We start from the raw sequence: 25,300 nt of genomic DNA, 5'->3' as shown, positions 1-25,300 counted from the left end.
ATATGGTTCAGGCCGGGCGCCGTGGCTCACAACTGTAATCCCAGCACTTTGGGAGGCTGAGGCGGGCAGATCACTTGAGGTCGTAAGTTCGAGACCAGCCTGACCAATATGGTGAAACCCCGTCTCTACTAAAAATACAAAAATTAGCCGAGCATGGTGGCACATGCCTGTAATTCCAGCCACTGGGGAGGCTGAGGCACAAGAATCGCTTGAACCTAGGAGGCAGAGGTTGCAGTGAGCCGAGATCGCACCATTGCACCCCAGTCTGGGCGACACAGCGAGACTCCACCTGAAAAAAAAAAAAATTCAAATGGTTCAGAACTAAATAATGTGTGTGTGTGTCTAGGAAGAGAGGGAAGATGTATCCATGATAAAATGTTAACGTATTGAAGAATCTGAATGTACGATTCCAGTTTACTGTTTCTTGCAATCTCTGTCAGGCTGTAATTATTTCAAAGTAAAACGTCTTAAAAATCTTTAAAAAATGGCTCCCTTCTTCCCTCCCTCCAGTCCTTATCCACCCCAATCCCACCTCCTGCAAACCACCAGGGAACCACTTTTGTTAGTACATTGTCCTAACTTCCAGAGTCTCCATATGCAAATAAAAACAAGAATGAATCAAGTGTTGATGATTTTCATCCCTCTTCTGCCCACAGAAGGGAGCACATCTGCCAGTGATTTCTTTTTCACTTAGTGATTTGGGGTTTGCTCAGGATCAGAATATAGAGGCTTTCCCCATTCTTTTCTCAGCTTCATAGTATCTACCCCCACTAGATCCAACATCCCCTTGGTGGTGCACTCCACCAAGCCTGGCCTTTTTTTTTTTTGAGACAGAGTCTCACTCTGTAGCCCAGGCTGGAGTGCAGTGGCACGATCTCAGCTTACTGCAACCTCTGCCTCCCGAGTTCAAGGGATTCTTGTGCTCAGCCTCTCAAGTAGCTGGGATTACAGGCGTATGACACCACACCCAGCTAATTTTTGTATTTTTAGTAGAGACCGGGTTTCACCACGTTGGCCAGGTTGGTCTCGAACTCCTGGCCTCGAGTGATCTGCCCCCACCTTGGCCTCCCAAAGTGCTGGGATTACAGGCGTGAGCCACCTCGCCTGGCCAATTTTTAAATTTTTTTGTAGAGACAATGTCTCGCTGTGTTGTCCAGGCTGGTCTTGGACTCCTGGGCTCCAGCAATCCTCACACTTCCTCCAAATAGCTAGGACTACACAGATGTGAACCACCATGCCCAGCTTCCCCAGATAATAATACTAAATAACTCCCACCCACTAGGGCTCAGGTGTGCTGGGCCATGGGCTGGGTGACCACAACTGCCACAAGTTTCTTAAATACAGGCTTCATCTCCAAGGCCACCAACACCCTGAGCCAGGCCACCATCCTCCCTCCTTTCCCTCCCTCCCTCCCCTCTGGCCCTTTTTTGTTTGTTTGTTTGAGACAAGGTCTCGTTTTGTGACCCAGGCTGGAGTGCAGTGGCGAGATCTCAGCTCCCGACCTCAAGTGATTCTCCTGCCTCAGCTTCCCAAGTAGCTGAGACTACAGGCATATGCCCCACCACGCCCGGCTAATTTTTTATTTTAGTAGAGATGGGGTTTTGCCATGTTAGCCAGGCTGGTCTCGAACTCCTAGCCTCAGGTGATCGGCCTGTCTCAGCCTCCCAAATTGCTGGGATTACAGGCATGAGCCAGGGTGCCTGGCCTCCTCTGGCTTTCTCATGGTCTCCCTGCCTTTGTCTTTCTCCTCCTGGACCCCTGAGATCCATTCTCCCCAGCAGCCGGGGAGATCTTTATAGGAAAGGTACAGCAGGCCTCAGCACTCTTCTGCTTTAGAGCTCCAGTGGCTGCCCTAGGGGCTTAGACAAAATTCCCACCTGCTTAGCACCACAAGCTCTGCAGAGCTGGGCCCACTCTCCTCTCCCACCCTGTCTTCCCAGTCCCTCCGCCATCCTGGTCTTTCTCATGGGGGCAGCACATTCCAACAGGCTTGCTATTCCCTCCCCCAGATCCTTCCCTGCCGGCATCTTTCTCCTCCTTCAGGTCCGGGCTGGAATTCAGCTCTTCCAGGGCTCTCATCGCCTTGGCCTGGGGAGCCCCACCCCGTTGTTCTCTAGTGCCTGGCACTCCTTCATTCTGTCCTGGCACCATCGCTGTAGAAAAGCGGCTTGTTTATTTAATCACTTGTTTGTTTTCTCTCTCCCCGACCAGAACATACGTCCCATGAGCGCAGGGATGGCCTGTCTTGTTCACGGCTGTAACCCCAGGGCCTGGAACAGGGCCTGGCACACATGCTGCCCTCGAAACCCCTGAATGAATGAATGCCTCTGTACAGTCTCCGAGAGGAAGGCACTACTGTCACCCTGTTTTATAGACGCAGAAACTGGGGCCCCCAGAGGGAGAGAGCCTTGCTCCAAGTGCCCTGAGAGTCAGGGGCATGAGCCCAGCCTACCTAACTCCCAGGATGACCCGAGGGGCCGGGCTTCGTGACCTCAGGCAAGCCCACCTCTGTGCCTCATTTTCCGGAGGCCCGACCCCCAGGGATTATGTGAAGTCATGAAATCATTCATTCAGCACCTACTGTGGGTGGATGGAGACGACCTAGAGGGACCCACGACACAGTAGGCCTTCAGCTCATGGATGCCCAACCCCCATCCCCCCAACTCCCTAACTTCCCTTCAGGGAGGCAGGCCACAATTTGGCGATTGTTAGAGAACGTTTTTTTTTTTTCCTTTTGGGAGGAAAGCTGCAAGTCATTAAGGGCTGCTCCCGGCCTGCGGGTCACCATTTCCTGTTTAGAAGAAAGAATCATCTCTCCTTTGGAACATGAAGCTCCCCCCACCCCCAGCCTGACTCTGGGGCTCCGAAGCTCTGGGACGCCTCAGCTCCTCACAGGAAACTGGCACCTCCAGCACCTTTTGTGTTCAAAAAGGACACTCATTTTCTCCTGGCCCCAAGAGGCCCCCAGTGGTGAGGTCACCACCATCGGCCGGCGGGGAATGAATTACCCTAGCCCAAGACGCAAGCTGACTGTCCCGCCGTCCTCGGAGCAGGAAGCTGAGTGACCCCTACCCTTTGGCCTGGCTTCTCACCCTACTGGCTCCAGCCAGCCAATTTCCTCGCATCAAAGGCCATTTGGTACCCAGCAGCAAGACGGAGGTGTGGGACTGACAAGGAGGCCCGAGGAGGCCTGGAGCCCTTGGAAACAGGAAGGACATCCTCTGTCTCCTTGGTCGCATTCCACTCGCATCTGGGGGAAGCGGACAATCCCACCCCAAAAGACCTGCAGTGCTGGGGCAGAGCTTTGCAGCCTGCCTAGTCGATAAGACCCAGGAAGCCAGCTTTGCACCCCGTGGGCCAGATCAGCTTCAAAATTCAAGAATGAGAAAGTAAAGAGCCAGTGTATAGTGAAGAGCTCGTATGGATGCCGCTGGCTCACCCAAACAGCAGCAGACAGGACACCCAGGCCAAGGGGAAAACCCAGCCTCATAAGGTCCCTGACAGTGACACCCAGGACTCCAAAGCCCTGTGATGTTTCCAAGGACAAGATTTAAGGCTGTGTCAGAAATATCTAAGCTTCAGGAATTCCTGTCCCCTCCTCCCTTACCAAAGACCTTTCAAAATACCCACACTCCTCTATGACACCAAAGACTTTTTAATATATAAATTAACTGCTTTATTGAACATCAATAAACTGTACATATAACTATACAAAACGTTTCCTTGATACAAAATGTTTGAAATATAAATACCAGTGTACCTTTAAAAATGTAAACATCTTCCTCCCAGGCCCACCTGTCGGGCCCCCAAAATAGTTCTGGGAGACACATCGGTCAGACCAGAGCACCCCACTTGGGCCCCCGACAAGTGACAGCCATTACTCACAGTCCCTTTTCAGACATTGTTAAATTGCCCGGGAAACAGGTGCCACCCCACCAAACAGGAGGCTGAAATAGCTGCCTGGGCTCGGGGCATCTCAGACTCTAGTCTGCCACCGCCTCCGCAGGCCCTGGGGCTGCACCTGGGGGTGGATTATTGCATAGTTAGTCACACCTCGTGGAGGGTGGCATGAGGGTTCCTTGTGGGGGGGGTGTGAGGGGAGTGGGGTCCCCTGAGTGGGGTGGGAGCTTCCCAGTGAGTCTGTCAGCCTTTGTCCCGTAGCTCAAAGCAGCTGTATCCAAACAGCTCTGGATACAAAAACCCACGCAGACAGGCCAGCTCAGGAATCCCCCAAGGCTGGGGGCCAGCTGCCCTCCCTCCACAGAAATGGTCACGGGAAGGCCTCTTCCAGAGCCCAGGCAGAGGACGCAGAATCAGAAAATGGTCTTCATCAAAGTCCTGTGGGGCTGATGCAGCCAGAAGTGGGGCACTCAGAAGGGAATTCCATGGCAGTGAGAAGGATGTGGGGTCCTTCCTGCTGGAGCTCGGGAAGGCTGTCGGGCAGGGGGCAGGTATGGAGAGGAAGAGGGAGCCTCGAGGGTCAGCGGGGACATCCTGAGCAGCCGGACTCTTGGTGCTTATGGAGTAGGGACATTCGGGAGAAGGTCCGAGCACACGCCTGGCACTGGTACTTCTTGACATCTGAGTGGGTCTGGAGGTGGGCCCGCAGGTTGGAGCGGTCAGCGAAGGCACGGCTGCAGTGGGGACATGAGAAGGGTTTCTCGCCTGGGGAGAGAACGCCAGAAAGGCTGAGTGAGCCATGGGACAATGGCTGGCAGTGATGGGAATCCCTCCCTGCATATCCCAAACCCTGAAAGAATCCCATGATCCCAGGAAAGCCAGGCCTCAGTCAAACACGCAGCCAGGGTCCAAAGGCCGGGACCTGATGGAGCTCTGCTGCTTCCCACTGTGCAACTCTGGGCAAGCTGTCTGGCTTCTCTGAGCCTCCATTTTCCCACCTGTAAAATGGGGCTATTCACCCCCCACTCATAGGGGTTGGTAAGTGACAGAAGGTAGGGTACAGTACTCATCCACCTCCCGCAGGGACGTGCAAAGTGGTCAACGATGACTGAACACCTTTACTGATTCGTCCTACTGTCACTTGATCCTACTGTGGTCCTCATTTCAGAGACAGTGAAACTGAGGCCCAGAAATAGCATGTTCAGGGTCCCCTGGCAGGACCCCAAAGCCTCTGATTTCACCCACTGTCCTTACTGCCTTCAGTCAAGGGAGGATGTGACTGGTGTCCTTACGATCAGTCCTGGAGTCATTCCTTGATTTACTCTGTTGGGGGCCAAAGCCAGAGTCAGCCTTAAGAGGCTTCCCCACCCCCACCTCCAAGCTGGTTAGGCCACTCCTGGGGCCCGGCCAGCAGCCTGCTTTCCTCACCACCCCACCTCCTGCACTGTAATCCCAAATCTCCTTGTCTGTTCTCCAATCAGGCTGAGTCCCATAAGGGCAGGGGCCTCCTTTGAGTCCATTCTAAGCCCCAGCCCAGGGCCTGGGCCCCTTTCTACCACCCAAGAGGCTACAGAAACCTGTGCCCCCGACACACCATCTGCCTGGCCAAGGCTGTGTTGGGAAAAGTCTTGCACATGGAGCTGGGTGCCCAGTAAGTCCTCAACAAGCCCTTGGAGAATAAATAAGTCTGTTTTAAAAATTAAAAAGGCCTCAGAGGAGTCTGCCCCCTCACTCATGCCTTGTAACAATCCCTGCTCCAACCAAAAAGCTATACAGTTCCAAAAACACCAATAATGTTGATTTGTTTTTTTCTGGGGGATGCAGCATTTTCCAAATAAAAGGTCATAACAGTAACTCATTAGACAAAAATCTATTGAGGCTGGGTGTGGTGGGTCACGCTTGTAATCCCATCACTCTGGGAGGCCGAGTGAGGCAGGATTGCTTGAAGCCAGGAGTTTGAGACAAGCCTAGGTGATAAAGACCCTGTCTATAATTTTTTTTTAATCTATTGAGCTCCTACTATACGCTAGACACTATTCTATAATACTGAATAGTCTTTTTAAAAAACATGTAATTCTCCAATCCCCTCACGCCCAGTCTGATATGCCCGCAAGGCCAGGGCCCGCCCGTGAAATCCCAGCGCTGGATGGAATTGAAGAGCTGAGAGTGAATTCATTCTGTCACCTCCTGGGTGCCTAGGGTGCCACACTGAGCTACCAGGTTAGGAGGCAGTCCAGAGGATGGTTCCAATGGGACCCATGCATTCAATAGGGACTTATGGAGCGCCTGAGAGCTGGACTCAGTCTCATGGGGCAGAAATGGAAACTCGCCACTCCAAAGGGTGGGGGACACAGAGGATTGGGGGAGGGGTGCCTGAGCACTACTGCACTCTGCCATTACTCAGCAGCCTCCGCATGCCAGGCCTGAAGGGTTTGTTGATTGCATTTTAAGTCTTCATGTGAATGAGAAGGGTTCCTAAGGGCTGACTCTGGAGATCTGGAAAAGGGTCTGGAGTCCATTTGTAAGACCGGAGTTATGATGGCACCTCCCTTCCCTTCCCAGGGCTGTTGGTGAAGTCCTGAGCACTACCTCCTGCACAGTAAGCGCTCAAAGTGTGATGAGACCCGAACCCGAACAAAAGGGAAAGGAGACATTCTAGGACATGATGGGCTGGGGGCGGGGGCTGTGTGCACACACAGGAGGCACAGACCCCCACTCCTCGGATCCCTCGCCCCCCAGACGCCTTCACGGTACTCCTGGCAAGTGTGAAATCGGCACCAGGCCGGCGGGGACAAAGGGCGCCGAGGGGGACACTGTACATGCGATACCCCCGGATTAAAGGGGCCTGCCACGCAGTGGGCCAGCAGCTGTGACTGGAACAGGTGCTGGGCACCGCTGCCCCATGCACCTGCTCCACCCCTCCCAGCCCCCACCCACTGGGCCCACCATTAAGGCACACAATGGGAGTCAATGAGGACCGCAATGATATATTTCAAGGGGATTTCTGTGTCTCAGCCATGCCTTTACATTAAAATAATGTCCGGATGGGAGGTGAGAGAGGCGGGCAGGACAGCAGCACCCTGAGGGGTTCCACTCTCCCCAAATAGAGCCCTGTGAGCTGGGCGGGCACTCAGGAGGCCAGGCAGTTGGACCTTTACATGTTAAAATCAGGGCTACTGGTGCACGAAGAAGAGAAATGGGTAGGCTTAGTCGAATAAGATGCCAATAAAGCCCGCGAAATGCCAGTCCTCCCAGACACCTCACTGACCCTAACCGCTCAGAGGTCAGGCGCCGGGCCAGAAAATGGCAGAACCTGGCCAGCTTGAACCCCGTGGAATCTTCTCCCTCAACTGTCACTCTCCAAAGAGCAGCTCTAGGCACAGTGGCTGCCACCGTTCAAGTTCTAAAAAGTTCTACCTTTTCTCCATGTCCAGAAAGTTTTTTATACATTTAGTAAATTTTCGAAAGGCGTGATTGTGTTTTCTGCCCCAAAGATGCCGTTTCCTGGTCTGTGTGCTAGGATTGAGTGGGGGTGGGGAAGCCGACCTGCGAACCATTCTGGTATAATAAATTACTATAAAGTGATTAGCCACCTTTACAGTCACTCTCTAAAACATGCTATCATAGTTCTCCCCTGAGGCTCAGAGAGGTTAAGTTGCTTGCCCAAAGTCACACAGCAGGGAAGCAGAACAAATGCCAAGGAACCATTTTTGTGAGAATTTAGCAGGTACCGGCACTTTGCCAGGTGCTTCCCATATGCATTCCTGCATTTAGCCTGTACAGAAACCCCACAAGCTGTTCTCATGCCCATCTGAAAGACAGGTTCACAGAAGAGAAACATCAGCCTAAGCTTTGAGAAAGTTCTCAAAGAAGGATTCAGAGCCAGGCGGGGGGTCTGACAACATCCTGTCTGGCTAGGGAGTGGGCGGACCCGGGAGAGGGTGTGGCCGGGTGGGCCCCTTCACACCTGGCCCCCACAGCAAGGTGTTGGTTGCACCTTTCCCATATCCAGCTCCAACCCATTTGGCTGAGAAACAGGCTGCAGGGGATTGCGAAGGGGTCTGCTTTGCCCATCTGCTTAGCCGATGAAGAACGTTTCTGCCAAACGTTTCCAGAGAGCCAGGCCCCGGAACTTGAGCTAGAAGTTAGAAGACTCGGGGCCTCAGTGTCCACAACTTTGGGAATGAGAACAGCAAGCCCGGATTCACAAAAGCTGCCAGAGAGAGCAACGGTGGGGGGGTCCTGGAGGGGCACTTACCTGTGTGGGTCCGGACATGGCCTTGTAGCAGCCAGGGCCTAGAGAAGGCCTTCCCGCAGGTTCCGCAGACGCAGGGCAGCGTGTGGCTTCGGATGTGCATCTTGAGGGCACCCAGGCTGAGGTATTCCTTGTTGCAGTATTTGCAGTTGAAGGCCTTTCGAGACTGGAGATCCTTGGCCTCAGAGAGCTGGGCCAGCTGCTTGGGCACTTGGCCCAAGCCTGGGAAGGCAGCATAGGCCTCGGCCTCCAAGGAAGAGGCTGAAGTAGAGGAGAAGGACGAAGGAGCCGGTGAGGGTGGGCTGGGGGGCTGGGAGCCTTTCCCACTGTCCTCGTCTGACAAGGAGGTCAGCTCTGCCGCCCTGGGACTCTCCTGGGGCCGAAGGGAGGCCCAGGCAATTGGCTGGGCTTGGGGCGCCAGGACAGAGTCCCAGATGAGCATTGGCAGCGAGGCTGTGGGGTTGAGGATCTCCGGAGGTGGGATGGCTGCCAGCAGGTGGGCCTGGTCGTAGGGCTGCTGGAAGGTAAACTCTGAGAGAGAAAAAGCAGAGTCAGGCGTTAATTAAATCATTCACTCAATCAACAAACATGAGCCCACCGCTGGCCAGGGGCTGGGTGGGGCTGATTCTCAATACATAATTAGATCAAAAAAATTATCCACAGGACAGACCAGGTTCCTGCCCTCCTCGCCCAGGTCACCCAATCTGAGTCTCTCACACGTAGGACCCCCAGTTGAAGGGGGTCATTTCCAGATCTCCCTCTCCTAAGTCCCAAGTCCCCAGCCTGAGGCCAGAACCCCATCACCCCAGCCCCGGAGCCACCACCTTGCCCCAATCCCCCTCCTCACACACATCTCGTCTCCCTACCCCTCCCCTCAACCCTCTGGACTCCGGACTCTCCCCAGCAGCGTCCAGAGGGCTCTCCTGACACAGGCCTCCTCTCCTTCCCCTCTTGCGGAGCTTCTCCGCCTCTCGCCGGCTACAAAGGCCCCCCAAGCCCAAGACCCCTGCCCTCTACACGGCACTCCCCCAACCACCCAGAACTGGGGACCCACCTGCCTGGTCTCCCGAGCCCGCAATAGTCCACAAAACATCCTGTGACTCGATCCTGGCTCAGGCAGACCGCCTCCCTCAGGTGCCCCCCACGCAGTTTTCGCCTGTCTCCCCCAAACCTCCTGAAGCCCAGCACCTCTCCAACGCACCTGGATTAGAGTCTTGCAGCTCGCTGTAGTTAGGCTTCCGATTGGGGTCGGAGGACTTCCTGACGAGGAAAGAGCGCGGCATGGTGGTCGAGGCACTGGGGTCGCCGAGTCGCGCAGGAGTAGCGCAGGGTAACCACTCGCTAGGCCGTGCCGCGGCGCAATGAGTGCAGTAGCGCCGCCAACTCCCTTAAATACTCCAGGGGGGTGGGAGGGGAGGGGCCTTATCTGCCACGCCCCTTTGTCACCTCCGCGCCAATCGGAGGCTCGTCTCCGCCGAAGGCCACTCCCCGAGCAGGTGCGCCGGGGGCTGGCCGGGCTCGCGCCGCGTGGCGCTGTGAGCCCGGGCGGGGACTCCTCCGAGGCGGGGTTCGCTGGCGCAGCGCGGGTCGTCCGCCGTGCTGGGGCTGTCCGGGGCGGGACGTCGAGCGAAGCGAGGCCCCTGCGAGGTGGGACCCCGGCAGGACGCCGCGCGCCCACCCGCTCAGCGCCCGGTGGTCGGAGCGCTTCTGACGCCCCCTGGCGCTGCGCGCCGGCCGGGACACCTGACCTTCCGACGCCCGCCCCCGCCTCGGGCTTGGGAGGGGGCGGAAATTTCCTCCGCCCGGCTGGCGCCTGGAGAGCGTGGCATTGACTGGGGAAACGCACATCGCTGGGGAGGAAGCGAGGAAACAGACACCGCACGTGGCTTTCGGCGGCTTGAAATGCCACGGCCTTTTTGCAAAGCATGCTGGCCCAGCTAGCGAAGAGCGCCCGTTCCTTCCCTTATCCAGTGTTTACGGAGCGCCCAGCACGTGTGGGGCACTGTACCTGGGGCCAGGGCACAGCCCCGGACAGGACACTCAGGGCCTCTCCCGAAGGGTAGCTCCTGGTTCAGTGAGGGAGACAGACGAAGTAAACAGACAATTACAATGCAAAGGGAAGTGTGCTTTGGTGGGGGAGAGACGGGACGCGGCGACCGTTAAGAGGCAGGTCACCTGACAGGGGGTCGGGGTGACTTCCCAGAGGAAGTGAAGAATTATCAAGGGAAAAGGCCCGAGGGAAGAAGTGGCAACTGCTTCAGAGTAACTCCTAGAGAGCAGCTTCCAGGGATGGGGTGGGGTGGGCATGCCCGGAGGGGTCAGATGTGCTGGGCCCCAGGGCCTCGTAGGAGTTTGGACTTTGCCTCAAGGGCACTGGGGAGCCACCGAAGGATTTTCAGCTGAGGAGGGACCTGGTTAGAGTTTCGTTGAAAAAGATCCCTGTAGGCTGGCGGGAGAAAGAAGAGATGGGCCGGGCGTGTCTCCTCACCCCTGTGAAGATCCTCGATCCTGTGTCTAAAGGCTGTAACACGGCTTCATAGGGGCCCTGACTGAATGCATGTGGGGTGGGCCCAAGTGAGGGGCAGCTGCACCCCCACCCCAGCTTCCCGGGGAGGCGTACCAGGCCCGGGGGTGGCGCTGAAATAAACCTCACAGGTTTCACCGTTCTTGTTTCCACCTGTGAAGGAAGACTATAAAAACCTATAAGCACCCCACACCACCACCACCACCAACGTGAAGGGCAGAACTACTGTCTGTTTAGTCACTTGGTGCCGGGTGTAACAGCCGTGAACAAAATCGTCCTGCCCTGGTTCTAGCTGGAGAGCGGGGAGTAGGGTGGGGGACAGAGGCAGTGAGTAGTCATTAAGCGGAATACTCCCCGTCCCGTGTCAATTTAGCTCCAATCAGGATCCTCCGCTTGAAGCCAGAGTGAGGCCAGATCACCCCCTCCTCTGCTCAAACCCTCCCATGCGCCTGTCTCAGAGTAAAAGCCAAAGTCCTCTCCTCAGCCAATTCGGCCCCGCTGCTCTGACCCCGGCTGACCTTGGCTTGAGCCTCTCTCCCTCCCCCATGCGCAAGGATCCCGCCCCCAGCCTTCCTTCTGTTCCTCCAACATCCCAGACCTTTCCCACCTTGGCACCTGCCGCTCTTCCTCCTCTCCCCTACGTCTTTTGCTCCTAGGTCTTCACGCTGGCTTCTTTTCATTCTTTGTTTCAGCCGCAACTTCACCAACTGCTCAGCCTCGTTTAGTAAAGAGCGAAATGGCAAATTCAAGCCACAGTGAGCTGCCATTTCACGCTCATCAGAAGGACAACAAGGAAAAAGTTGGTCACTATCAAGAGTTGATGAGGAGGTGAGAGCTGGCGAGAGGGTCGGTGGGCATAGTCACTTTGGAAAAGTTTGGCATCAGCTAGCAACAGGTGACTCCTCTCCCTGTCTGTCATCAAGTCAACTGCATCCCAGAGGCTGCAGTTGACAAGTCTGTCCTCAAACCAACTGCATCCCAGGGGTTCTCAACTCTGGCAGCACACTAGATCCCCATAGGGAAGGATTAAAACACCTAAGCCTCGGCCCACCCCACCCCTACCCACATCTTGATTTAATTAGTCTGGGTGGGGCCTCTGGCATCAGCATTTTAAAAAACTCTCCTGGGGATTATAATGAACAACCAAGCAAGGTAAAGAACTGTTGTCCAGCCCAAACCCCGAAAAAACAAAAATGGATATTCATTGCACCCTCGTTCCTAATAGCAAAAAAAGCAAAAACAAAAACAAAACTGGATACAACACAAATGTTTATAAACAGTAGACTGGATTAATGAACCCTGGTGCAATCCTGTAATAGAATACTATACAGAAATAAAAATGAACTACAACTCCATGCAGCAACAGGGATAAATCTCAAAAACACAATGTCGAGCAGAGGTCACAAACAAATGCACAGTTATTTGGATTTATACGAGGTTCTGAAGCAGTCAAATGAAACCCTGTATTATTTAGGGATGTATGTAGGGGTTGTAGAATTAGAAAGAAAAGCAAGGAAGTGTTTTTTTGTTTTGTTTTTGAGACAGGGTCTTGCCCTGTCACCCAGGCTGGAGTGCAGTGGCACGATCACGGCTCACTGCAGCCTGGAACTCCTGAGCTCAGCCTGCCAAAGTGCTGGGATTACAGGGCTGAGCCACTATGCTGGCTGCAAGGAGATGTTTGATACAAAATTCTGAAGAGTGGCTGGTGAGGAGGGGAGGCAAGAACAGGCTGCACATGAAGCTTCTAGAGTTTTGGTAATGATCTGTTTCCTAGGCAGGGAGGGATCTTTATTGTTAGTCTTTCTACTGTACATACATAGACTATTTATTTTACCATATCTTCATGACATTGTAGTGTACAGAGACAATTTAAACACTTTTAGGTATGAATAATATATTTAACACAAAAAAATGTAAGTCACTTCCTCAGGGGAGCCTTCCCTGATCACCCTAGCCAAACTAGGACCCACCCTTGCCCCAGCACCCACCTTCTTTTTTCTTTTTTTCCTCCTTTTTTCACTGAGACGCGCTACCATGCCTGGCTAATTTATTTTTTGTAGAGATGGGGTCCCGCTATGTTGCCCAGGCTGGTCTCAAACTCTGCGGCTCAATTGATCCTCCCACCTTAGCCTCCCAGCTTGGTGGGATTACAGGAGTGAGCCACCGCGCCCAGCCCACCTTTCTCTCTCATTGCCTTATTCTGTTTTCTTCAAAGCACGTAATGGGGGCTCAATCAAGTACTTGCAGGCAGCCACTGCCTGGGCCTCCCGCTTTCCACTTTCCTTCAGTGGTCGGGCACCTGCGCGGTGCATGAGGGTGGGAGGCAACACAGAGGGGAGGGGCCTTGCTCAGATCGGATCGAATTGTCCCCGCCGCCCCCTCCAGGCCCGCCCTCGCCCCACTCCCTCCTGCGGGCGGCGGAGACCACGAGGTGAGAGGAGGCTTCGGGCCAGGCCTCTCGGCCGCAGACCAGCTCCCTTTGCAGGGGAAGGCGAAGTGACACTTTTGATACTGTGGGGTCAGGTCCTCCCGGAAATGGGCGACATCTGCGGCCCAGGTGGCCTCGGACCCTGCAGGGCCAGGCTCTCCCCGGCTCCCCGCAGTAGGGGTCCGGCCCCAGGCCTGGGGCGCGGTCCTCTGGCGCCCTCTGCTGGCCAAGGCGCCTCCCTGCAATCGTCGCGGGGTGCAGGGGGCTCGCGCCTTTCAGGGAGGTGAAGGCGGGTATAAACTGCCGGGAGGGCAATCTGGGAATACTTAGTGTGCCCACGAAAGGCTTCTGGAAGGAAGGTACGTTTGAATAGACGCCTGCATTTTCTGCAGGTGCCAATCTCCCACTAGAAGTAAAACCAGTAGCTAAATAATGTGATTTACAGTTACCCAACTAAAAGAAGAGTCTCCCTCCATTCCAGACCTGCTTTTCACTCCCCAAAGCAACCTTTTTTTTTTTAAACCAGTGTCTTGTATGACCTTCCAGGGATGGCCTATGTATATATTAATATGTACATGGGCAGTGCGTGGTGGCTCACACCTGTAATCCCAGCCCTTTGAGAGGTCTAGGTGGGAGGATCACTTGAATCCAGAAGTTTGAGACAAGCCCGGGCAATATAGCAAGACCCTGTCTCAAAAAAACAAAACAAAAAATAGGCAGGTTACGTGCCTGTCGTCCCAGCTACTCAGGAGGCTGAGGTGGGAGGATCACTTGAGCCCGGGAGGTTAGAGGCATCCATGAGCCAAGATCACACCACTGCATTCCAGCTTGGGCAAGAGAGTGAGATCCTGTCTTTAAATATATATATATATGTACAACCCTTTATGTCTTACAAATAGGAACCTCCACACTAACCTACACCTTGCTATAATAACATTTTTTTCTTTTGAATCATCATCATGTGGGTAATGCTATAACAATATTCAATGTTTTGAAAATCATTCCATATCATTACACACAGCTCCCTTAATTTTCTGCAGGGATGCGGACTATTCATTGTGTGGATTATACCACAATCACACAATTTACCTAACAAGAAGACTCATGATGGGCATTTAGGTTAGATTGCAATTTATTGGCTACTACAAATAATGTGGCAATTTCAATGAATGCCCTCTACACACACCTTTGCACTCCAGATCAAATGGTATGTTATATAAAATGTTGATACATTTGTCCAAATGTCATCCAAAAAGATTAAACTGAATTATACTCCCACTAGCAGGGAGTTGAGGGCCCCTTTTCAAAAGTTGCCCAACACAGAGTATTGTCTTTTTGTTTTTCTTTTTTGAGACAGGGTCTCGCTATGTTGCCCAGGCTGGAGTGCAGTGGCGTGATCATAACTCACTGCAGCCTCCATCTCCTGGGCTCAAGTGATTCTCCTACCTCAGCCTCCTGAGCAGCTAGGACTACAGGCCTACAGGCATGAGCCAGTACACCTGACCCTGTCTATTTTTTATTTTTTGAGACAGTCTCACTCTGTCACCCAGGCTGGAGTGCCATGGCACAATCCCTGCTCACTGCAACCACCGCCTCCCAGGCTCAAGTGATCCTCCCACCACAGCCTCCAGAGTAACTGGGACTACAGGTGCGAGGCATCACATCCGGCTAATTGTCTTTTGTATTTTTTTTTTTTTTTTTTTTTTTTTTTGTAGAGCCGAGGTTTTGCCATGTTGTCTAGGCTGGTCTCAAACTCCTTGGCTTAAGTGATTCACCTGCCTCAGCCTCCCAAAGTACTGGGATTACAGTCATGAGCCACCTTGCTGGCCTTTAACTTTTTTATCTTTGCCTGTCTGATAAGGGAAAATGGGATCTCCTGTTGTCATTTGCATTTCACATGGCTAGGGTGGAGCTTTTTTTTTTTTTTTTTTTTTTTTTTTTTTTTAGCGACAGAGTTTCACTGTTGTTGCCCAGGCTGGAGTGCAATGGTGTGATCTCGGCTCACCACAACCTCCGCCTCCCAGGTTCAAGCGATTCTCCTGCCTCACCCTCCCCTGTAGCTGGGATTACAGGCATGTGCCACCATGCCTGCCTAATTTTGTATTTTTAGTAGAGATGAAGTTTCTCCATGTTGGTCAGGCTGGTCTCGAACTGCCAGCCTCAGGTGATCCACCTGCCTCGGCCTCCCAAAGTGCTGGGATCACAGGCATGAGCCACCGTGGCCGGCAGGGTGGAGCATTTTTTACATACACCAAAGCCATTTCTGTTTCTCTGTGTTCTGAACTATTGCTTCACGTCCTTTGGTCGCCAAATTGATGAACTTGATTTCTTTCCATTTTTTAAATCCTGCATGTCCTTCCAGTGAATGAACTTAATTTCTAAGAGCTCTTTGTTTATTAGGCTGGTGGCCCCTGTTGATTAGATCATTATCAGTGAATGAATTGATCAGGAGTTGGAAAGTTAATCTTGACCAGAAGAAAGACATTGTCTACAGAAAGTTCAATGAATGAGTCAATGTTGTACTACCATCCTCATCCTGGATTTAACCTCTTCCAATGCCTCACACTTGCCTAAAAACAAACAGTGATTCAGCCGTGGGCCTTATCCAATAAGCCCTCTGTGAAGTCACCATTTCAAAACACAAATTGCTTCTAAGGGAAGTTTCTGGGTCAAGGTCTAAGTCTATTGGGCATGACCCACAGGTGGAGGCTCCAAGATAAGCTATACAAGTCTTTTTAAAATTTTATTTATTTTTTATAATTTTAAAAATTAGAGCTGGGGGTCTCGCTATGTTGCCTGGGCTAGTCTCAAACTCCTAGGCTCAAGCGAACCTCCCACCTAATCCTCCCAAAGTACTAGTATTACAGCTAGCCTTTTCATTCCTATTTAACTGAGCACCTGCTGGGTGCCAGGCTCGATGTAGGAGGCTCACCTCAGGGATGTCCCTATAGCATCCCAAAGTTGTATTCTAGGCTCCTGCACACAGGCTGAGGCCATGCGGGGACCAATGAATACATTACCCATCTGCCCCAAAAAGAAGGAAAAAGCTCTGGATGTAATGAAATCATATCAAGATATTAAGTGCTAAAAAGCAAGGTGAAAGACGGGCTCGGTGGCTCATGCCTGTAATTCCAGCACTTTGGGAGGATGAGGCAAGTGGATCACCTGAGGTCAGGCATTCAAGACCAGCCTGGCCAACATGGCAAAACCCCGTCACTACTAAAAATAGAAAAAATTACCCGGGTACGGTGGTGTGCGCCTGCAATCCCAGCTACTTGGGAGGCTGAGGCAGAATGGCTTGAACCTGTGAGGTGGAGGTTGCAGTAATTCGAGATTGCGCCACTGCACTCCAGCCTGGGCAACAGAGCAAGACTTTGTCCCCGCCCCCCCAAAAAAAAAACAAGGTGCGAAACACTATTATACAGGTATTTCTTAGGACATATAAACCATCTCTGGAGAGAGGGTAATGTGCCTGTCTCTGAGGAGTAGCTGGTAGCTGTCAGCAGGGGTGGAAGGAAGATTCTTCACTAAATATCCTTGATTTTATTTTTGATTTGATTTTATCTTGATTTTATTTTTTATCATTTACAAGTATTATCGGCATTATTATTATTATTTTTTTTTTAGAGGCTGGGTCTCGCTATGTTGCCCAGGCTGGTCTCGAACTCCTAGGCTCAAGCAATCCTCTCTCCTTGGCCTCCCAAAGTATTGGAATTTGGGTGTGAGCCATGAATCTGGACAACTGGATTAATGTTTAATAGGGTAGCAAAAGTCGTCCATGAGGCCGGGTGCGGTGGCTCACGCCTGTAATCCCAGCACTTTGGGAGGCCAAGGTGGGTGGATCACAAGGTCAGGAGATGGAGACCATCCTGGCTAACATGGTGAAACCCCGTCTCTACTAAAAATACAAAAAATTAGCCGGGCGTGGTGGCAGGCGCCTATAGTCCCAGCTACGAGGGAGGCTGAGGCAGGAGAATGGTGTGAACCCAACAGACGGAGCTTGCAGTGAGCCAAGATCACACCACTGCACTCCAGCCTGGGCGACAGAGCGAGACTCCGTCTCAAAAAAAAAAAAAGTTGTCCATGATAGAGGAACTGTTGAGTGTAAAACAGGCCCATCAATGGAATCTTTTACAACTGTTAAAATGTTCATGCCTGGCCAGGTGTGGTGGCTCACACCTGTAATCCCTGCACTTTGGGAGGCCGAGGTGGATGGATCACCTGAGGCCGGGAATTCGAGACCATCCTGACCAACATGGAGAAACCCCGTCTCTACTAGAAATACAAAATTAGCTGGGCATGGTGGCGCATGCCTGTAATCCCAGCTACTTGGGAGGCTGAGGCAGAAGAATCACTTGAACCGGGAGGCAGAGGTTGCAGTGAGCCGAGATTGTGCCCTTGCATTCCAGCCTGGGCAACAAGAGCAAAACTCCGTCTCAAAAAAAAAAAGAAAAAAAAATTATGTTGATGCTCGGCCAGGCGCGGTGGCTCACACCTGTAATCCCAGTACTTTGGGAAGCCAAAGTGGGTGGATCACTTGAGGTCAGGAGTTCGAGACCAGCCTGGCCAACATGGTGAAACCCCATCTCCACTAAAAATACAAAAACTTAGCTGGGTGTGGCAGCAGGTGCCTGTAATCCCAGTTACTTGGGAGGCTGAGGCAGGAGAATTGCTTGAACCCAGGAGGCGGAGGTTGCAGTGAGCCGAGATCGCGCCACTGCACTCCAGCCTGGGTGACAGAGGAAGACTCCATCTCAAAAAAAAAAAAAAAAAAAAAAAATGTTGCTGCCCTTCTGTGGGTACATAAACCCTCCCCCGTCCCAGCCCTCTTGTAGGAAAAGCCAGAGCTTTCACCATGGCCCACAACAAGGCCCTACAGGACTGGCCCCTTGAGCTCCCCACCCTAGCCCCCATACTCACTGTCGCCCACAAGGCTCCGGCGGCAGGGGAAACCACATCAGCCATGCTCCTGCTTTGGGGACCTTGCATCTGGTGTTCCCTGTCTCCTCCCAGCTCTTCTCCCAGATAGCCACAGGGCTCACCCCCCATCGCAGCAAAGCCTCCCAGGCCACCACTTCATCCTCCTCTCCTCCCTTTCCCTCTCGCATGCCCTACCCTCTTGCTGCTTAGTTTTTCTCCACTTCGCTCACAATCTGGCATGGTGTATGTTTCACTGATTTTGTTGATTTCCCTTTAGACCAGAGGTTGCCAAACTACAGCCCTCAGGCCAAATCTGACCAAGGTTTGTTTCTTGTATGGTCCTTGAGCTAAGAGTAGCTTCTACAGATGAACACTGCAACCGATTTAATGATAGATAACAGTTACTTGGAACCTCAATTAAGGCAATATGTGAACCTTCAAAATTCCATGCTTGCTGGACCTCATGGTTCATGCCTGCAATCCCAGCACTTTGGAAGGTGAGGCGGGCGGATTGTTTGAGCCCGGGAATTCGAGACCAGCCCGGGTAAAATGGCAAAACCTCATCTCTACAAAAAATACAAAACAGCCGGGCATGGTGGCATGCGCCTGTAGTCCTAGCTACTTGGGAGGCTGAGGTGGGAGGATCACTTGAGCCCAGGAGGTCAAGGGTGCTGTGAGAGGTGATTGTGCCATCGAACTCCAGCCTGGACAACAGTCTGTCTTGAATTAATAATAATAATAATTCATGCTTACAAAAAAAAAAAAACTGGCTGGGCCCAGTGCCTCACGCCTGTAATCCCAGCACTTTGGGAGGCCAAGGCGGGAGGATCAGTTGAGTCCAGGAGTTCCAGACCAGCCTGGACAACGTATCAAGACCCTATCTCTATTATTTATATTTTTAAAACAAACAGGCTGGGCACGGTGGCTCACACCTGTAATCCCAGCACTTTGGGAGGCCAAGAAGGGTGGATCGCTTGAGTTCAGAAGTTTGAGACCAGCCTGGCCAACATGGCAAAACCCCGCCTTTACCAAAAAATAAATACAAAAATTAGCCGGGTGTAGTGGTGTGTACCTATAGTCCCAGCTACTCAGGAGGCTGAGGTGGGAGGATTGCTTGAACCTGGGAAATCGAGGCTGCAGTGAGCCAATACTGCACCACTGCACTCCAGCCTGGGTGACAATGAGAGACCCTGCCTCAAAAAAAAAAAAATTAAATTAAAAAAATGAAAAACAAAATTGTACTCAAATATTATTATAATTTAAATATTGTCCATAAAAATTTTGTGGGAGTTTGTTTTCTCTTGTTATATGAGTACTGACATAACATCCTTGCTATTTAAGTCTGCAAAACCTAAACATTCACTCTCTGCTCTAGACAGCTCCACACAGGCAGGGACTTTGTCTTGTCTGCTGCTATGACCTGAGCTACTATGACCTGAGCACCAAGAACAGGGTCTGGTTCAGTAATAGCTGAATGAAATGAATGAACTCATATATATATATATATATATGTGTGTGTGCGTATATTATATACATATATATACATGTATATATATGCTTTTTTTTTTTTTTTTTTGGAGACAGAATCTTGCTCTCTCGCCCAGGCTGGAGTGCAGTGGGATGATCTTGGCTCACTGCAGCCTCCGCCTCCCAGGTTCAAGCAATTCTCGTGCCTCAGCCTCCCGAGTAGCTGGGATTACAGGCACAAGCCACCATACCGGGGTAATTTTTGTATTTTTAGTAGAGATGAGGTTTCACCACGTTGGCCAGGCTGGTCTCAAACTCCTGACCTCAGGTGATCCGCCCGCCTCGGCCTCCCGAAGTGCTGGGATTACAGGCATGAGCCACCATGCCCAGCCTGAACTCATATTTTTAACTGAAAAAAAATCAGGTGTTAAAAAAAAAGAAGAAGAAAAAAAATTCAAGTGGGCTGGGTGCAGTGGCTCACGGCTGTAATCCCAGCATTTTGAGAGGTCAAAGCAGGAGGATCAGTTGAGCCCAGGAGTTCACGACCAGCCTGGGCAAGATAGCAAGACTCTGTGTCAACAACAACAAAACTAATAGTTAGTTGGGCATAGTGGCACACACCTGTAGTCCCAGCTACTTGGGAGGCTGAGGTGGGAAGATCCCTTGAGCCCAGGAGTTGGAGACTGCAGTTAACTATGATCATGCCACTGCACTCCAGCCTGGGTGACACAGCAAGACTCCATTGCTTTTCTTTCTCTTTTTAATTAAAAATATGGAATGCTTTATGAATTTGTGTGTCATCCTTGCACAGCGGCCACACTAATGTTCTGTGTTATCATTCCAGTTTTAGTGTATGTGCTGCTGAAGCAAGCACAGGACTTCATCTCTTAAAAAAATATATCAGATGAACAGCATATGTAATAGGCTGCCTTTTGTGCAGAAGTAAATAAGATAATATCTGTCTCTGAGAGATCCAGGAAGCTGGCTGCTTCAGAGGACAGGAGCAGGGCAGGGTAGAAAGACGTCTTCTTTTTCTGCAAGCATTTTTTTTTTTTTTTTGAGATGGAGTCTGGCTCTGTTGCCCAGGCTGGAGTATAGTGGCTCGATCTTGGCTCACTGCAACTTCCACCTCCCCAAGTTCAAGTGATTCTCCTGCCTCAGTCTCCTGAGGAGCTGGGATTACAGACACATGACACCGTGCCCAACTAATTTTTGTATTTTTTTAGAAACGGGTTTTTGCCATGTTGGCCAGGGTGGTCTTGAACTCCTGACCTCAGGTGATCCACCTGCCTTGGCCCCCCACAGTGCTGGGATTACAGGCGGGAGCCACTGCGCCCGGCCTCTAGGAGCCTTTTTGTTTTTGTTTTTGACATGGAGTCTCTGTCTGTCACCCAGGCTGGACTGCAGTGGTGCGATCTTTGGCTCACTGCAACCTCTGCCTCCTGGGTTCAAGCGATTCTCCTACCTCAGCCTCCCCAAGTAGCTGGGACTACTAGTGCGCACCACCACGCCCAGCTAATTTTTTTTTTTTTAATTTTTAGTAGATATGAGATTTCACCATGTTGGCCAGGCTGGTCTTGAACTCTTGACCTCAGGTGATCCACCTGCCTCGGCCTCCCAAAGTGCTGGGATTACAGGCATGAGCCACTGTGCCTGGCCTAGAAGCCTTTTTTAAAGAATATGAATGTTTTATTTCAGATATATGTGTCACTATTTCAAATAAACTTTTCATGAAAAAAACCCAGCCCCCAAAAATGAGGCAGATACTGACAGCCTCTGAGACTCTTCTTCCTCTGTCCAATGGAGTACTATGTCTGGTGACCAACCAGCCCAGTTTTCCTGGCACTGAGGGTGTTCTGGGGCAATCCTGGACAAAGTGGGATGAGGTGGTTACCTTGGAAAAAAGAAAGTTGTGGAAGCCTTCGAGGGTGGACCTGTGGGGGCTGAGCTGGGCCCTGAAGCCAGGCCTCTCTGCACCTGCCCGAGTCCGATCACACACCTGCCAGAGCCCAGCTCTACACCTGGGAGATCGATGCCTCTGGAGCTCAAGGACTGAGACAGGCCATTGGGATGTCGCTATAGTGCAAAACATACCTTCCCCAGTGAGTCTCCAGGCACTTGCAGGGTGGGCGGGCTCAGGGGCTCATACACGCACACTTGCTCTCAGACTCTCTCGGGCCTTGGCCCCTTACCCATCAGACTGCACTGATAGAGCCCTGCTCTCTCCATCTTCCTCACAGAAGGCTGAACCTGCCTCCAGGAAAGCCCCAGGGTCTCCTGGCTCCCCTACCTGCACCTACCTTGCATACCTGTAGAGCTTTGTGCATCTTTGACCCACAGCAGGTGAGAGGTATTGGCAAGAAGGGGAAAATGAGAGCAAACTCTTTTCTTTTTCTTTTTTTTTTTTTTTTTTTAGGGACTTGGCTGCCACACAGATCACAGTGACCTGGCTCTCGCGGCTGCCCGCAGTCTCCTTTTTTTCCCCAAGGATGCCTGGAACACCCTTCCCCAGATCTTCCCAGTGCTGGCCTCAGTTGAAATATTACCTTAGTGATGCTAATGCCATTTCCCTTTCCCATCTCTGTCACATTGGCCTTGAATGATAGGCAAGATGATCAGCTCCATTTTACAAATGAGGAAACTGAGGCTCAGAGAGACGCCGTACTAACTAACATGTCCAAGGTGTAGTGAGTAAGCTGTGGCGTGTACATGGCTGAATGTGCTAGGATACTGTGATAAACCAGCTGTGCACAGACAAGGTGCCTGCACCTGCATAGCTCACAGGCGAGGGGAGAAGGGGGGTAACAGCTGGTTCAGTGTTCTTGCAACTCTGAGGCACCTAAGGTGACTCAGAGGAGTGAGAAGCAGGCTGACTCCAGGTTGAGGTCACAGGCATGAGCAGGTGAATGAGGGGGTTGGGGGTGGGGTGGGGTAAGGGCATTCCAGGTGACCGTGATAAAAAAGCCAGGGGCAGATGAGTGTTCCAGGAAATGAAAGTGTTCAGGGAGGCCCCTTAGAGTTTCTGAGACTGCCAGTTTGTTGTTGTTGTTTTATTTTTTTTTTTCTTGGTGAGACAGAGTCTCACTCTGTCACCCAGACTGGAGTGCAATGATGTGATCTCGGCTCACTGCAACCTCTGCCGCCCAGATTCAAGCGATTCTCCTGCCTCAGCCTCCCAAGTAGCTGGGATTACAGGCGCCTGCCACTGCGTCTGGTTAATTTTTGTGTTTTTAGTAGAGACGGGGTTTCACCATCTTGGCCAGGCTGGTCTTGAACTCCTGACCTCGTGATCCACTCGCCTTGGCCTCCCAAAGTGCTGGGATGACAGGCGTGAGCCACCACACCCAGCTGAGACTGCTAGTATTATTTTTTTAAATCAGAAGTGTTTAAATGGAGTTTAGAAAATTGTGGTCTCTTGGTCATACTTTTATTGAAAACATTAACACTTTTAATACATACATACAAATCACTACACAGAGCACAGAGCCTGGGCTGGAGCCTAGCCCTTCAGCCTCTGCTTATGTGAGCCCGGATCAGTCCCTTCCCTTCAACTGTAACCACACCCAGGACAGGAGCTGAAACTGACAGCCACCTCGGCAGCCCAAATACACACACACCCTCACCAAGAGCAACCCCTCTCCTGACCTCACCTGGCTTTTCTCACTTATCTTGGAGATAAATAGTTTCCAGATAAAATATACATGTGAATTTTAGATAAACAACAAATAGGTTTTTAGTGTATAAGGAAGGCTGCATGAGACATATGCTTCATTTTAAATTCAAATTTAACTGGGCCTTCTGTGGTTTTATTTGCTATTATCTGCCAACCCTACTTGGAGATGGGCTTCTATCAGCATTTCCAGCACAATCTATAACCAGTCCCCTGTTGATGGGCAATTAGGTCATTTCCCATTTTTTGCTTTCCAGGAACAATAGACCCATGAAGCTCCTTGCACAAAGGACTCTGACCTCATCTACGATTGTATCTGCCGGGTGTGTTCCTAAAAGTCACTTAGTCACTTTCCTGACTGGATTCCTGCGGCTATGGAGACCCCATGGATCAGAGGAATTCCTCCTCAGTCTCCATCGAAAGCAACTCCCTGTCACCTTCCCAATCTCGCTCTCTCTCAACCTTGCTCTTTCTCGTCTCTCTCCATCTCTTTTTTTTTTTTTTTTTTTTTTTGAGACAGAGTCTCACTCAGTTGGCCAGGCTAGAGTGCAGTGGCGCAATTTCGGCTCACTGCAACCTCTGCCTCCCAGGCTCAAGCGATTCTTGTGCCTCAGCCTTCTGAGTAGCTGGGACTACAGTCGTGCGCCACCAAGCCTGGCTAATTTTTGTATTTTTAGTGGAGACAGGGTTTCGCCATGTTGGTCAGGCTGGCTTCAAACTCTAGAATTCAAGTGATCTGCCCACCTCGGCCTCCCAAAGTGCTGGGATTACAGGCGTGAGCCATCGCACCCAGCCTCTGTCTCTCTCCATCTGTTTCTTTCCCCCCTCTCTGTTTCTATAGATCTCTCTCTCTAACTCTCAGTCTTTCTCTTGCAATCTCCCCAGACTGTCAGCCTCTGTCCCTTCTCAGAGACTTTCTCCTTTTGACCCAGCAGCTCTGCAAACAAAATAATCTGACAAGTTGGGGAAGATGTATTTTTAAGGAGGCTCACTCTAGTACTGTCTGTAGGAGTCAAGCTGGAAACAACCTGAACACCTATTGATAAACAAAGTATGCTCCGCCCCTACCAGGCAGCATCATGCGGCCATTTGAAACACCACCACATTAACATGGAAAGATATTGACATATATCAGAGTGAAAAACATAAGTTATAGATGGAAAGTAAAGCATTCGCGCATTTCAGTTTCAATAAAAAATATAATGCCCCAGGCCAGGTGAGGTGGCTCACGCCTGTAATCCTAGCACTTTGGGAGGCCGAGGCGGGTGGATTGCCTGAGCTCAGGAGTCAAGACCAGCCAGGGCAACATGGTAAAACCCTGTCTCTACTAAAATACAAAAAAAATCAGCCCGGCATGGCGGCATGTGCCTGTAATCCCAGCTACTCGGAAGGCTGAGACAGGAGAATCACTTGACCCTGTGACCCTGGGAGGCGGAGGTTACAGTGAGCTGAGATCATGCCATTGCACTCCAGCCTGGGCGACAGAGCAAGACTCTGTCTCAAAAAAAAAAAAAATATATATATATATATATACACACACACACACACACAGACACACACATATATATACACTATATATATACATATATACACATATATATACATATATATATACACATATATATAAAACAACCCAAAGACATGTAAGAGTTTCACTGCTGATTGAAACAGTCATCCTGGTTGTCTCGGGGACGGGGGAGAGGGGGAGGCAGGGAGGGAAGTGGGGGCGGGGGGGGGTAGGAGGAGGAGTGGCTTCCATTTTCTTCTTTATATTTTTCTTCCCGGTTACTTTTTTTTTAACAAGTGGCATTATAATTTTTAACACTGTGCATTTTTGCATATTTGCTTTATTATACCCTACCTGTGTGTTCATGTGTGCGTATATATATTTTTATATGCACATACACTATTATTTTCTAAACCATATCAGAGTGGATTAGAGATGTCATGCCCCTTTACCCCTATACTCTTTACTGTATGTCTGCTAAGAACAAGGACATTCTATTATGTAACTCTGATATCATTATCAAAATCAAGAAATCTAACATGGATCAATTACTTATTCCTTATTCCATAGGCCGTATTCAATTGGCCCAATAACATCCTTTATAGCAACCCCCACACCCTCAAAGATTC

At 51.1% G+C, this 25,300-nt stretch overlaps 1 protein-coding gene and 1 non-coding gene across 2 annotated transcripts; both read right to left on the bottom strand.

Annotated features, from left to right (window-relative positions):
• Positions 1 to 3,652: 3,652 nt before the first annotated feature.
• SNAI1 (snail family transcriptional repressor 1) lies at positions 3,653 to 9,895 on the bottom strand. The gene is made up of 3 exons (XM_054468239.1): positions 9,357 to 9,895; positions 8,159 to 8,686; positions 3,653 to 4,665 (listed from the first exon to the last, which is right to left on the bottom strand). The coding sequence occupies exons 1-3, from the start codon at positions 9,436 to 9,438 to the stop codon at positions 4,481 to 4,483; spliced, it is 795 nt and encodes a 264-aa protein (XP_054324214.1). The 5' UTR covers positions 9,439 to 9,895; the 3' UTR covers positions 3,653 to 4,480.
• Positions 9,896 to 20,260: 10,365 nt separating this feature from the next.
• LOC129022236 (U6 spliceosomal RNA) lies at positions 20,261 to 20,368 on the bottom strand. The gene has a single exon (XR_008496316.1). It is a non-coding gene; the product is annotated as a U6 spliceosomal RNA (small nuclear RNA).
• Between the last annotated feature and the right edge of the window lie 4,932 nt (positions 20,369 to 25,300).

Source organism: Pongo pygmaeus, chromosome 21 (assembly GCF_028885625.2).
Source record: "Pongo pygmaeus isolate AG05252 chromosome 21, NHGRI_mPonPyg2-v2.0_pri, whole genome shotgun sequence".
NCBI classification, from domain to species: Eukaryota; Metazoa; Chordata; class Mammalia; order Primates; family Hominidae; genus Pongo; species Pongo pygmaeus.
Note: the sequence above shows the minus strand (reverse complement) of the source record. Positions and strands in the feature narration are given on the sequence as shown.